Source organism: Diadema antillarum, unplaced genomic scaffold (assembly GCF_040938485.1).
Source record: "Diadema antillarum isolate AM-2024a unplaced genomic scaffold, OU_Dant_1.0 seq00002198_RagTag, whole genome shotgun sequence".
Taxonomy (NCBI): Eukaryota; Metazoa; Echinodermata; class Echinoidea; order Diadematoida; family Diadematidae; genus Diadema; species Diadema antillarum.
In genome coordinates, this window is record NW_027272834.1 from 76,401 (window position 1) to 89,879 (window position 13,479).

The 13,479-nt window shown below is 40.4% G+C and overlaps 1 protein-coding gene across 1 annotated transcript in view; it reads right to left on the reverse strand.

The window, feature by feature from the left end:
- The window catches only part of LOC139714228 (krev interaction trapped protein 1-like), a gene marked incomplete at its 5' end in the record, with an annotated part of 51,526 nt that extends 41,999 nt beyond the window's left edge, over nucleotides 1-9,527 (reverse strand). Inside the window, 3 exons of the mRNA XM_071625944.1 lie at nucleotides 5,617-5,690; nucleotides 6,832-7,034; nucleotides 9,442-9,527. Of these exons, the coding sequence (XP_071482045.1) occupies nucleotides 5,617-5,690; nucleotides 6,832-7,034; nucleotides 9,442-9,527 (363 nt within the window). The remainder of the gene's footprint in view (nucleotides 1-5,616; nucleotides 5,691-6,831; nucleotides 7,035-9,441) is intronic.
- Nucleotides 9,528-13,479: the final 3,952 nt, after the last annotated feature.

Consider the following 13,479-nt stretch of genomic DNA (forward strand, 5'->3'; position numbering starts at 1 on the left):
CTTCCAACAAGTCGAATTCGGTGGTCCCGATCCATTGCTGCATTAAGCTAATTTCTTTTTAATAGGACATTTACAAGGTACCAGTTATAACGAGGTAAAATCAGTGGTCCAAGCAACTTTGGTTATAATGAAGTTTCCATATAAAATCATACTGACTATAATTATGGCAGTAGGCAAACACACTGAAACAGCATCCACAGAAAGCTGAAGATTTGTTGACATCAATCTCTAGCATGACACAACCTCAGGTGGATATTTGTGCCTTGTTTTTCTTCTTCCACCAGAATGCACCTTTAAACATGGCAAAAGGAAACATGCGCCAAAAACTTGGCACAAACATGAAGTGAAAGCCAAACATGTCTTGCACAAAAACAGAGGTTTACACCAGGAAAGTCATTCCGCAAATTTACTCTCTTTTGGTTTGAGTCCTTTTGTCAGAAGAGATGCAGATCTTACTACAGGGTGTGTTTGTCTTCTTCCTGGTGACTAGTCCCAATACTCATGCTTTCATATTCTCAGACGCACATTCCAGATAAACAGGCTATTACAGATGGCTATTAAAGGCACATGGTCCCGGTGTTTTAGTCAAATGCGTACGCGGGTGCACGGCGCAAGTTTCCTATCCAGACCTACGCTATCAACTCCTCTTTAGCGCTTACGCTTTGGCCCATTTCCCCTAGTCCAAAGAAGTCCGATCCACTGTAGTCTGTGGTTCGATCACAGTTCGGCTCATTATTCGGCTGAGGGGGATGGCAGCTTTCGCAAACTTCTTTTGTGATGTCATACTAAGAAGCACATAAGCATGCTTCCTGGCATCACCACAGACTGTGTGACGCGCAGAGAAGACAACAAAGGCAACGTTACCTAGCAACACCTACGCGCTTTACTCTTGATGACAGCTCAACTTCGGCAATCTTCGTATCATGCTAACGGTGGTCGGCAGTATCATCCAACAGCGCCCTCTAACCCACCGGGACTATGCGCCTTTAATGTGCAATGATATGTTGCACAGTAAAGAGCTTTTATAGCATTTTGAAATTTGGAGAGTGTGCGATCTAGTGCATATTAAAGGGGACCTCCGGATGATTTTCAGACTTTTACATTTGAACAACTATAAATTAGTCAAACCGAGTACAGAGTTTCAGAATTTATAGTGATTGGGATAAGTATTGAGAATGTTTTCAAAATTTATTATGAATTGCAATGAACAAGGATGATGACATGACAGCCTCACCATAAGAATGCATGAGTTGGGGCTCAAGGAAGCAGAACAAAAGAAAAAGGTATGCATGGATTTTCACAGGTGAACTTGTTGAGCAAGCGGTATTGTAATGGATTACACTGCTACATTTCTGAAATATATGAGGCTCTGATGTCATCATCACTGTTCAGTGTAATTTGTTTAAGATTTTCAATTTATTGGTTTCTCTGCTCAAGGACCACAATAAATTCCATGGATCTATACATGGAGCAGTTGATTTATGAACTACATGATGTGACATTATGAAAATCGTCCGGAATGCCCCTTTAAATGCTTTGGCTTATTCTGATTAAAAAGACAAACAAACGAAACATAGCCCTAAAAATGTGACTTTTTGGTGATTGGAAATCATATTTTGTTTGTGCTTTAGGTTTGTTTTGGGAATGAGGCATGAGGAAAAGCTTGTCAAGCATGTGAAGCCCTCTTTTAACAGACCTTACCACGGCAACGTTGCAGCAATGTCCAGAGAACCAAAGTCCTTGCCTCCAACAATAAAATAGCACGAGATTACAAAAGCAATTTAAAAGCAAAAGTTGCCACTACATCGTCTGAGCAACTACCGTTTTAACAGGCAGGGTGAAAAAAGATTACCCTGATGCTGCTGCAGTATTAAAACTCTAGTTTGAAAGGCTCTGTTAAAGGGGAAATCCAGTCCAAATATAAGTTAGTCTGATAAGAAAGAGTAAAGTATTATGAGTTCAACGGTATAATTTTGATCAAAATCAGATGAAAAATAAGGAAGTTATGACATTTTGAAGTCTTGCTAATTCTTTTTGGAAACAGTTCTTGAACAGTCAATATGAATGCAAATGGCAAAATGAGCATGTCATCCCCTCACAACTTCCCATATATACACAGTTTGTACACAACATTTTGAAATTTCCAGTTTTTCATTCAAACACAATTATGCCCGAGGCTCAAAGCCTGATAGAGTGATATACAAATTGTATCTAACTGACCACTATTCTGAAGTTATTGAACCAGGAATAACATCATGTTTCAGACTTTAATGACAGAAACATTGAATTTTCGTCATTTTTTTGTACACGATAAATGGAAAATTGTGAGGTTATGACATGGTCAACTCACTCATTTGCATAATATATATTCATATCCACTGTACAAGAACTGTTTGGCAGAAATTAGCAAAACTTCAAAATTTCATAACTTCCTTATTTTTCATCCGATTTCAGTCAAATTTTACCATTGAACTTGTAAGATTTTACTCCTTTTTATCAGACTAACTTATTTTTGGACTGGATTTCCCCTTTAAAACAGGGCTTGAGAGTGAGAGAGACCCCTGATGTGCGAGACTTGGTAGGTCTGCTCAATCTACTTTATGTTGGCTGACAGACACCTGAAGAGGGTGCTAATTTATGATTCCGGACAGTGAAGATGTTTCCTTTCCTACCCCCTCAGACCATCACTCACACTCAGTCTGCTCCGTATCTTTCTCTTTATCTCGTCTTTTTACAATGATTATTTTTCTTAGTTATAGTACTATGTCTCTCAAGGAAGCGTTTTATAGAGGAAGGTGCCTCCCAGAGGAGCACCTGGATGGAATTTTAAAGGATGTCAACTCTCACACTGAATGCATAATGAGTAGTGGTACCTCATCTCTTATAACTTGTAGCATTTATTATGCTATTTCAATCACCAATGCATCCTCATAATCATGGATTATATAAATCACATTTAAAGAGCATACTTTGATGTTGTCATCAAAATATGATGGTCATACACATGAAAGTTGTGTTCACAAACTGCAGGATTTTGTAATTGTGAAAAATAACAAGAAGTCTGTGCCACACTCAGAAGCAACCGAAAAATTGCATCTCTGAACACTCTCATGTTGAAAATACTTTAATATCAGGGTTGTTCAATGCTTCAAACATTCTCTATTCTGAAAAAGGTTGAATTACATTGAAATGTTATAAGTAATCTTATTGTTAATTTGTGTTTTGCATGAATGGCAATATTAACATGAGTGATGAACGATATTTAGCCAGCATAAGGAATCACATTTGACAATAAGCAGTGAATTAAGATCAAAATTCGATTTAAAGTGAAATATATGGAAGAAAAGTTTTGAACTTCTGCAAAAGGCATAATTAAAAAACACTTAAACATGAGGTACTTTGCATGAACAGTGAACAAACCTTAAAATGACTACAGAGGAAAGAGAGGGTGTGCTCATAATTTCCTCCCTCTGATAGAATGCAGAGCAACTCCGAAATTGCAGATTGTCGATGCCCGAGATCCGTCATGCAAACTCCGTTTCACTGCAATTTTTATGAATTAATTGACCCTGGCACCAGGAACAAATAATGGGGTTGCATGTCATCCCAAGGGGTAACAGGGTACCAGGGTAAAGGGTACTGGAGATTAAAACTTATTAGGAAAAGAGAACCCTGGGCTTCCAGGACTGTCTCGACTTCTTTGACATAAATTTGTTCGGCTTTCCGGCCAAACAGGAATATGAGCATGATGTTGTTGTGGCCGTTGTTTGAAAATGTGAGTTCACCTTGCTGACGATATCTGTAGTTGTTTCTGATTTCAATTTATAGATTTTTTTTTCTTTTTTGGTGATGGTGGTGGGTTTTGTTTTGTTTTAGTTTTGTTTCTGTTCCTTGTTTTTTGAGGGGCAGGGGGATTACAGTACACACATTTGAACTTTAGCAGTGACTCCAACTGCAAGCATCTCTTAAACCAGGGCTCGACAGTAACGGTGGCCCGGGGCTGCCAAAAAAGTACGCCAGGCCACCAAAATTTCAGAAATGAAGAATTCGGTTGCCTGATCGGGCCACCAAAAAGGGTCGGATGTTTGCCTTTGGGCCACCAAAAATAAAAGTTAGTGTGGAGCCCTGCTTAAACTTGTGGTTCTCCCGCTTGGAACTCCTTGCATGCTGGAGACTCTGATCTCCTGAGCATGCACACATGACTATGCGTGCACAACACTCATCACAAACGTGAAGCACAATGTCCAATACCGCCCAGGTCCAGGGCTCTAGATGTTCTAGGGTTGTAGATGCTCTCTGGTGCTATCTCAGCCTCCTTTTTAAACTAAAACATGACAAAAACTACAGTTTGGTGGGAGAAAATAAAGCTTGAGCAGGAGAAATTCAAATTCCAGTGGGAAAGCTTCAAATTTTGCGAAACTGTCCTCAAGAAGCAGATCTCCCGCTGACATTATAAGGAGAGCTGGTGGTCTCTGCTTCAGAACAGCCTCATTTCTAATAACCTTCACCAAGATTTCATTCTGCTATCAGAGAGCAAGCTGCACGGTATTAATATGAAATTAGAAATTCATTACCTAAATACAAAATAACAATTTACCAACACAATCCTTTGGCCAAAAAAAAAAAAAGAAGAAGAAGAAGAAGAAGAAGCCAATCATTTGATAATCGTTCTTCTATCAAGACCAAGAGGCTTTCACTGTGTGGCAGAGCGTGCATGTGTTTGTATGTGTCCGTCTGTGTGTGTGTGTGTGTGTGTGTGTGTGTGTGTGTGTGTGTGTAAATTCTTTGAGCAGGGTATCAAGGGGGAACCCCCTCTATTTCTTTCATGTAATAACTCACAGGGTGTTGGATGAAATGTCAAAATATTTGATTGCACAACAATATTGCGCAGAATAACAGTTGTGCCTCCAAAGGAACACTCACACACTTGTGCTCAGCACAGGAGGGAGACAGGGGGAAAAAAAGCAGAGAGACAGAGGCGTTAACTCTTAACTTGATTAGGAAGTCAAAAGATGTTCATCATCGGACTCGTAGGAAAGGCAAAGTGACAATTGAATGCTCGGAACGAAACCGAGACTGGATTGCTAATGGTTGCACTGGAGTTTTCTTTGCTAATCCACACAAGGGCTACGGCACCTCGGGGCAGCTGCACTTGCGTCCTATCAATGCTTGGGACAAAGGAGCGAGATAGGACTCCGAAAGCACTGTTCGCACCCCGCGGGAAGCGAAGGTGTGGGCAAGCGAGATACTCGCTGCACCGCATCTGGACATGCCCCGAAACATCACTGCCAATTATAACAAAGCCAACTCAACATTTAAAATATCCGCACTCTTAGTCCCCGCAGGTACAAGCACTTTTGGTTGCAAATGGCATACCAATTGTACAAAGCCCCCACTCCATCCCCCCATCCCCCCCCCCCCCCCCCCCCCCCCCCCCCCGAAAGGTCCGGAATACGTCACACTGCATTGTCAACTTCTGACATCAGATTGGGATGACTAGGAGCAGACCGCTAGAAACTTGAACAATGCCACACCTCTCCCATCCCTTCAGTCTAGAGGGATAAGCATCTGGTCCTGATCCTGTAGAACACTAGAAAGCATGTACAACTGCCTCACTGCGATGCCAATCCGAGAGCTCCCGCACTTGGATGCGCCTGCCTTCCCCTGTCCTAGATTCTTCATCTCACGCGCTGATGAAGAACATGCAAGACATTCAATGTGGAATCGATGAAAAGACATTTTATATCATGTCCTGTACATGAATGCTCCAAGCTGGGTAAAAATACCACCTACTGTACGTGTACACTTATGAGAGAAGAAAAAAAAAGTTTCTGGGCGCAACACATGTGACCCGTCTGATAAAGTCACAAAGCCAAGAATGAGACTACTGTAAAGTGATTTGGCTGAAAAATAAGATACATAATTTGTAGCATGGTAATACTTTGAAAAATATCAACAGATTGATAATCTATCATAGCATCTTCCTGTCTGAAGTGAGTAATCCTGTTTGGAAAGTCAAACTTTTTTGCTCTCATATTAACATATGATCTTTGTTTTATCATCCATGTGTGTTTTCAAATGCTTTATTACAATTGTAAATCTCCTCCATGCATGAGCCTTGCATATAACATCCAAAGCTCATTTTCTCAAAACAATGTCTGGTTAATGACTTTCTTACCAGTTTTATGGTATATTCTTTTGGTTAAAGTAATGAAACTATTATTATTATTACAACCATCATTGCCATCATCACTACATGTATTACTATTACTATTATTATCATTATTATTATTATTATCATTATTATTATTATTATTATCATCATCATCATTATTATTATCATTATTATTATCATCGTCATCATCATCACCATCATCATCATCATCACTTTCATAAACTGGACTAGAATGCATGGTTCTTCAAATTATATTGCAGTAAGTCTACAAATTACTTTTAACATTACAGGCCTAGATGTTGTACGTGCCAGAAATGCATTTGAAATTCACAGGTACAGCATTAGTATAACATGAAAATGGTGGATTTCGTCACTTCAAAATGTCATTAAAATTCTTCATCCTTTATGTCTGTCATGTTATATAAGAACAAGACAAAGCCATGCATGATCCAAATACTTGGATCTATTAAGTTTTAAAGCTACTGACCTTGACCAATGGGTCTAAATTTGAACAGCAGATATCTATGGCATAGGGATGCCTTTTTGATGCCATACAAACTGATCGGGAATGAGAGGGTCAACATTTTCTAGTTGCTTCTACAAATGTAGTTGTAATTGAATTAACTTTTACAGTTGCTTTACAAGGAGAAACTGACCCAAATTGGAGGATACATCAGGATTACTCCTTCGAATACCATGTGAGGAGTTCACAGACAGAGAGCTTGCCGCCACTGTGGATTTGAGACGGTTCGACCGAATTTCCTTCCTCGACTGAGCGTGGACCAGAATCAGAGCAGCCTTCCGTGAGGTCCACGCACAGGCCGAGAGGGAAGGAGGAGGGGGAGGGGAAGATGATATTCTTTAAGAAACATCACGGGACAGACAAGATAAATGTGTCTACATGTCATGTTCTCTCCCATCTCCCCCCCTCCACCCCCCCCCCCCCCTTTCCTCCTGGTCAACTTCTTCCAAGCAGATCTGTCAATCTGAATTGACCAAACGGATGCAAACGAGAGGAAACAGAGAATTTGTTCGGCCCGGTGCACATCGACACGCGCGGCAGAGATCTTGGTTTCGGGATTAACCTGGATTTGCTTAATGAGAGCCAACCTGCCACTCTCCAGAATTCCTGGTAATTCGATCCCAACCTGCAAATACGAACCAGGGAGGCGATCTTATGATAAAGAAGAAATGATAACAACAGTCCCAACTTTGGCCCTCGACAAATGCGCTGTAACGAAATACTACTTCGTACCTTGTTTTGAACCTCAGAACCTGTCTGCGGTCGCAATTTGGGGTCTGTTTGCAGTAACTTAATTTTGAATCTGGGTCATGTATAGACAGTGGAGCCATAATTTTCAAGGCTTGACTGTAGATGCCATCATCACGCTCGTGATGTCACTGCAAGCCAGCCGCGGCCTACAACTCAAAGGAAACACCCCCCTTCAGATGTCAAGCATGATAACTTGCATCATATCGGCGATTCTGATGGGAATCATCGTCATACAACCCACATTTCTCAAGGAATCACAATCTGTGTGTTCTATTTTGTAGATCTAATGTGGAAGACTTCATCCCCCAGCCCTCATCAAACTTACTGTTCAATACTCTATTCAAGAGCTACCTCATTGCAGCATTGGTGAATGCATAATGGGGAGAGTCTCTATTTACAAGTGAGGCCAAACTTCATTTATAACTTTGCAAACTCCTACTGGTCAATTCATGCTGCAATGAGTAGACTTTATTCCTTTAGTCCCATGCATTATTATTTTTTTTAATTCATCATGAAGTCTATGAATAACAACAAACAAGTACTTAAAGGACAAGTTCACCTTCATAAACATAAGGATTGAGAGAATATAGCAATATTAGTAGAACACATCATTGAAAGTTTGAGGAAAATCAGACAATCCGTTCAAAAGTTATGAATTTTTGAAGTTTTTGTGCAGTACCCGCTGGATGAGAAGACTACTGCAGTGTATGAATAACTTAGATGTCACATGCGTACAACAATATAAGGAAAATATAAAGAGAATTTCACAAAATTCCATCTTTTGAAAAAAGTACACATTCCCCTGCCTCGTTACAGACAAATGTTATGGATAATATTATTCCCCCTGCCTTTAGAAAGAGGCAAGTCAAGTGCTCTTTTATTATGCGAAAAAAGTGAAAATATGTTGAATTTTCTTTTACATTTTCTTTATGCTGTTGTACGCATATGACTCACAAGCTGTAGTAGTCTCCTCATCCAGCGGTTCCAAAACAAAAATTAAAAAAATTCATAACTTTTGCATCGATTGTCCAATTTTCCTCAAACTTTCACTGATGTGTTCTACTAATATTGTTGCATTTTCTCAATCCTTATGTTTATGAAGGTGAGCTTGTCCTTTAATGTTGCAAAACAGGACATAAACTCACAAAGGATAGAGAAACTGGACATTTCCTAACTGGTACAGCCAAACCTGCCTATAGCAGTCACCTGCTGTATAATGACCACTTAAAAATCCCTCCCCCAACCCCCCCCCCCCCCCCCTGAAAACCACATTGAAGACCCTGTCTTTAGCAGCCACCTGCCACCTGTCTATGATGGGCACTTTTTCTGTCTCCCTTGGGTAGTCGCTACAGATAGGTTTGAATATAATTTCAACCAAAGCAGATAATACTGTACATACTGTGGGGGGGGGGGGGGGGGGGGGGGGGGGATATGGAAGTACTTCAGAATTAACTTCAACAATTAACAATCATTTTTTTTAAAAATCCAATTACTGCTGGAAATCTGCATGAACTGAAAGGTAACAGCAGATCAGTGATGCTCATTTCAGTAGCTGAGCACTACGACACCTGCAACTACCTTGGCAGGCACACAGCATTTGTCAAGACAATGTCGCTTCACTGCAGGGACATGCTTTGACTTTACAAAGGAAGACAGAAAAAAACAAACAAACAAACACCAGCGTTATATACTGCTTTGCAATGTTCCCAATCTAACCTGAATGTTACAAAATCCTAAAGCTTCCTGGTTTGTCTTCATTTGCTCTGTTCCTTCTGGATTACGAGCTACAATGCCTTCTGGCCTTGTGGCTAGTGTGGTGCGGTCAGCTCAGATTAACTTCAGTATGCGATTTATATCAATGTATTATGTGAATGTCCGTAGCTAGTCTCCTGCAAATGCCGACAGGTAAATTATCTAGATGGTTTGCCTGCTTCGATCTACGGTTTATAAAGCTTGGTATTGTTTCTCTGCCTGTGGCTTAATATCCGCCCACCCCTCTCGTATCGATCCAACTCCAAGAGCAGTGTCTACCGCACCGAAACCACTCTCGGCTATGACTCCATGATTTGTCATGTACCTCTGCAAGGTTGGAAAGAGGAAGGGGAGAGGGATTAGCAATGAGGAGTATCAAATCGTCGAGCAGAAATACAGGATTAAGTCAGATTATGAGATCAACTTGGCGGGGTTTAAACAAAGTCATCAGGTTGGCTCCGTTGGTGGCCACGCTCTCGACAGAAATTAGTATCGACAATCGCACAGATTTCCTCGCAATGCATTAACCTACAAACGCAGCTTTGCACCGTGTAAATCCTAACACAACGGGGAATTCAGTTTCTCCGTTGTTGTTGTTGTTTTTTGTCTTTTGATCCACCAATTGAAGGCCTGTCATTGATCATCATTTGACAGTCGGCTGTTAGATCCTGACACTTCAACACGCAGCTCAGACAATTCTTACAATCACTGACAGCTGAGAGACACAGTGTGCAATGAACAATGGATGCTTGCATGAAAGCAGAAAAAAAAAATACCTACCCTCAAATAAAGTAAACAAGTAAGCGAACAAACCAATAACATCTGCTTGAAATTCAACCTGAATTATTTTCTCTTTTTTTTTCCATCTTTTCTCTTGCTCCTGTTCTCTCTTTTTCTGTTTAATGGCCTGCCTATCCCTATCATACAATTTTTCTCTCTTTCAGTCTCTCCTTCCCTCCCCTTTTTCTCTCTATTCCTCCCATCTCTTCTTCTCTCTATTCCTCCTATCTCTTCTTCTCTTAAAAATCACTAGCATTAATTTCTGACTTTTTTTTTTTCAAGCAGTACCTATAATAAATTTTTGCAATTTTTTCAAGGACAATCCATATAATTACCACTACCACACTGTAAATCCGGAAACATTCGCAGCTTGAAATTTTCACAAATTGGCACAATAGCCTATTTCACAGCACAAAATTTTGCGAATTGCCACACTGTCATTCAATGCAAAGTAAAGCCATATTTCAACATCCCAAAATATTTGACCAATCATACATTGTACTGTACCAGCTTTCCTCATTGACTCTCAGTTCAATATAAATGAATTGATAACAAGAGGCATAGTTATTTTACTAGGCCGTTCATTCCCTTCAGGCTGCTATATAAAATAAAACAAAATGTACCAGTCAGACAAACATGCAAAAACGGTGTAAAGAAACTTTTTGTTGTTGTTTTTTAATCAACATTTGTTATCGAAGCTAGCAGATGATTCTTTATGTGGTGTATCTTATTTCATATAGAGATGCATATTAATGGTTCAAGTACGTACTAATCTCAGTTACAGTGTACTGGTACCCATGACAACACTGTGAGCTTTACTGGTTCTGTAGCCCACTTTAATATGTGATCATGCAGTGACTGTAGTTGCCATGGCAACCAAAGTGCTCAAATAGTCGATAAGTTGTGGCACAGCTAACAACAGAAGAGTTAAGATTGTGGTACGTTGGGGAATAAAATAATGTCAAATCCTTTGTGAAACAGGAGCTACAAATAGGGTCAGATACGATACCATAATACTTCGAAACTCAAAACCTCTCCCCCCCCCCCCCCCCCCACCTTTTTTTTCTAATGCAGTTTATCTCACACATTCAGACTGTAGGGGAGAAATCGTCCACATGGGGCAAGACATACATAGCTGGTCGAGCAGTAAAACCAGTCATCAAATCCGCATGTATGCCCTGCAGATAGAGAATTATCAGCAGTTGGGGCTCAGCCTAAAAAAATCAGGATCAACCAATTTGGTCGATGACAGACTGATTGTCCGGTAGCTCGTCATGGCTGCATCACGAACGTGGTCTGCAGTGTTCCACCAAAGTGATTCCATACCTCTGTAGTCCCTATTGATGGTCACATTACATTGTATTCTTTACCTCGATTACAAACCCTCCTGACTTCATAACCTAATTCCTGTCTTATTGCCCGATAAAGTGCCTGGGAAACAAAACAACAACAAAATAAGAGGTGTTAGAAAGATGAGATCTTAGAAAGAGTTAACACTCCCACTTCCCCTTTCTCTTTGTTAGTTTTCACTCTTCTATGATCTGTCATTGGTACTGAAAAGTAATACTCATGCTGGGCTCCAAGGGAGGTGGCAAATTTCCACTCAGCGTCCCAGCCCACAGGGCCGGCCTATCAGCACAGGATACCCCCTCTCCCCGCTCCTTTCCGACACCAGGGCCCAGTCGCAGCACGCACTGGATTTAACCCTCCCGGAATCAGCACTCCACTGTGCCACGGCATCCTTCATGCTTTACATTCTTCTACGGCACTGAAGGGGTTAAGTGAAATACAACTTAGCTTGGGGAGGTGGGTAAAGCTGCCTTTATCTCATCAATGATGTGATATCAGCTCTTTTCCTCCCCAAAGGAAAAAAAGTGTTCAAACTCAAAACAAACTGCGAACGCCTTACGTCATGCTCCCCGGAGAGGACAGGGCCCGATTCATGATAACTGTGAGATATTTTCCCTTGAAATCTGAAGATTATGTTCTGTTCTTTCAGAGATTATAAACTACCCTCCAAACTAATCCCATGCTCAGTATGCATGAAATGCTTCTAGAATTCTGAGTCATTTGAAGTATATCCAAAACATTTGTTACTGGTACAGTAAATTGGCATAAGATATTTGTGTTTTCGTGTGTGCGTCTGTGTGTCATTACGTATGTAGCGCACAGACGTGTACATACATGTACCCTGTAGCCATGATTTCTTGTATCACAGCGAATTGATCTAAGAAATGCATCAAACTATTATATGTCATGTACATTTAGACGGTGCATGTTCTGTCATGTGCACTCTAGATTATGAAAATGTAATGATTTTTCAGCATACCTTGCTATCAAAACAAAGATCTTGCAAAGAATGGATAAACAACACATTCATATTCACTTTCAAATTGTGTTTCCAAAATCAGTGGGTCAAGTACAGCAGTAGTTGCAAGTAGACCAAAAATAACGAGCAGAGCATTGTGAGCGGCATCCTGTTTTCTTTGTGTTCCCTGGACACAAAGAGATTGCGATCTGTCATACGGAGGCGTTGGAGGGTAGAGTCCTGAGTGCATACTGTTACCACAATACTCTCTCTGTTTCGCCAAATCAAATCTCTCAGATCGCTGTGACTCTGACACACGCATTCACAGCATCATGCATCATTCATGCCGCCGAGGGAAAAATCATTTCTCGGCCATGTGAGACCAGAGAGAGGGCTGTTGGAAGATCTTTCTTCACCTATTCACACACTTCATACTTTGCAACATTTTTTAATGGATTTGAAGTGATTTTTTAACTCTAAAGAATTTCATACAAAGGCATTAAACAAAATGTGTGTTGTTCTTATGATTACGATCTACACGTATCCTATGATTTGCAGGAATTTCGCATGATTAGATTTGTGACCAAAACATTAGTAGCTGCTCTGTCACATTCAATGGCTTCTGAAATCTTAAAATGCCCTCTTTTTCTCTCTCTTTTATGGGAATATTTATATACTTGCAACAATTTTAGATACATTAGGTTAATGAGTTTGATGTGATGGGGGGGGGGGGGGGGGCAAATTTCAGCTATCCTTTCAAAGAGTGGTAAATACGTAAGTATGAATACAAAATGTGTGTTGTTTTGATATTGATAACCTACAGTACTGTACACTGTATCACATGATATGGAGGAATTTTGCATCCCATGGGTAAAATTGTGACCGGAACATCAATAGCTGCTCTGTCATACTCAATGCCTTCTACAAGTTTGAAAACTTAAAATGCCCTCCTTTTCTTTTTCTTTTTCTTTTTTTCTAGGGGGGGGGGGGGGGGGGGGGGAGTCCTTAAGCGATACAGCATAACAGCAGGTTCAAATCTCTAAACTTTGTTCACTATAAATTATCTTAACACTTCCTTGAACAGCCTCCTTTGCAAAGTGCATGACAACAAACCACAAATGAAAGTGTTATGGCTAACTAAATATGAGACTGACACCAGAAAATATAATGCATGCAGATGTTAATAACACA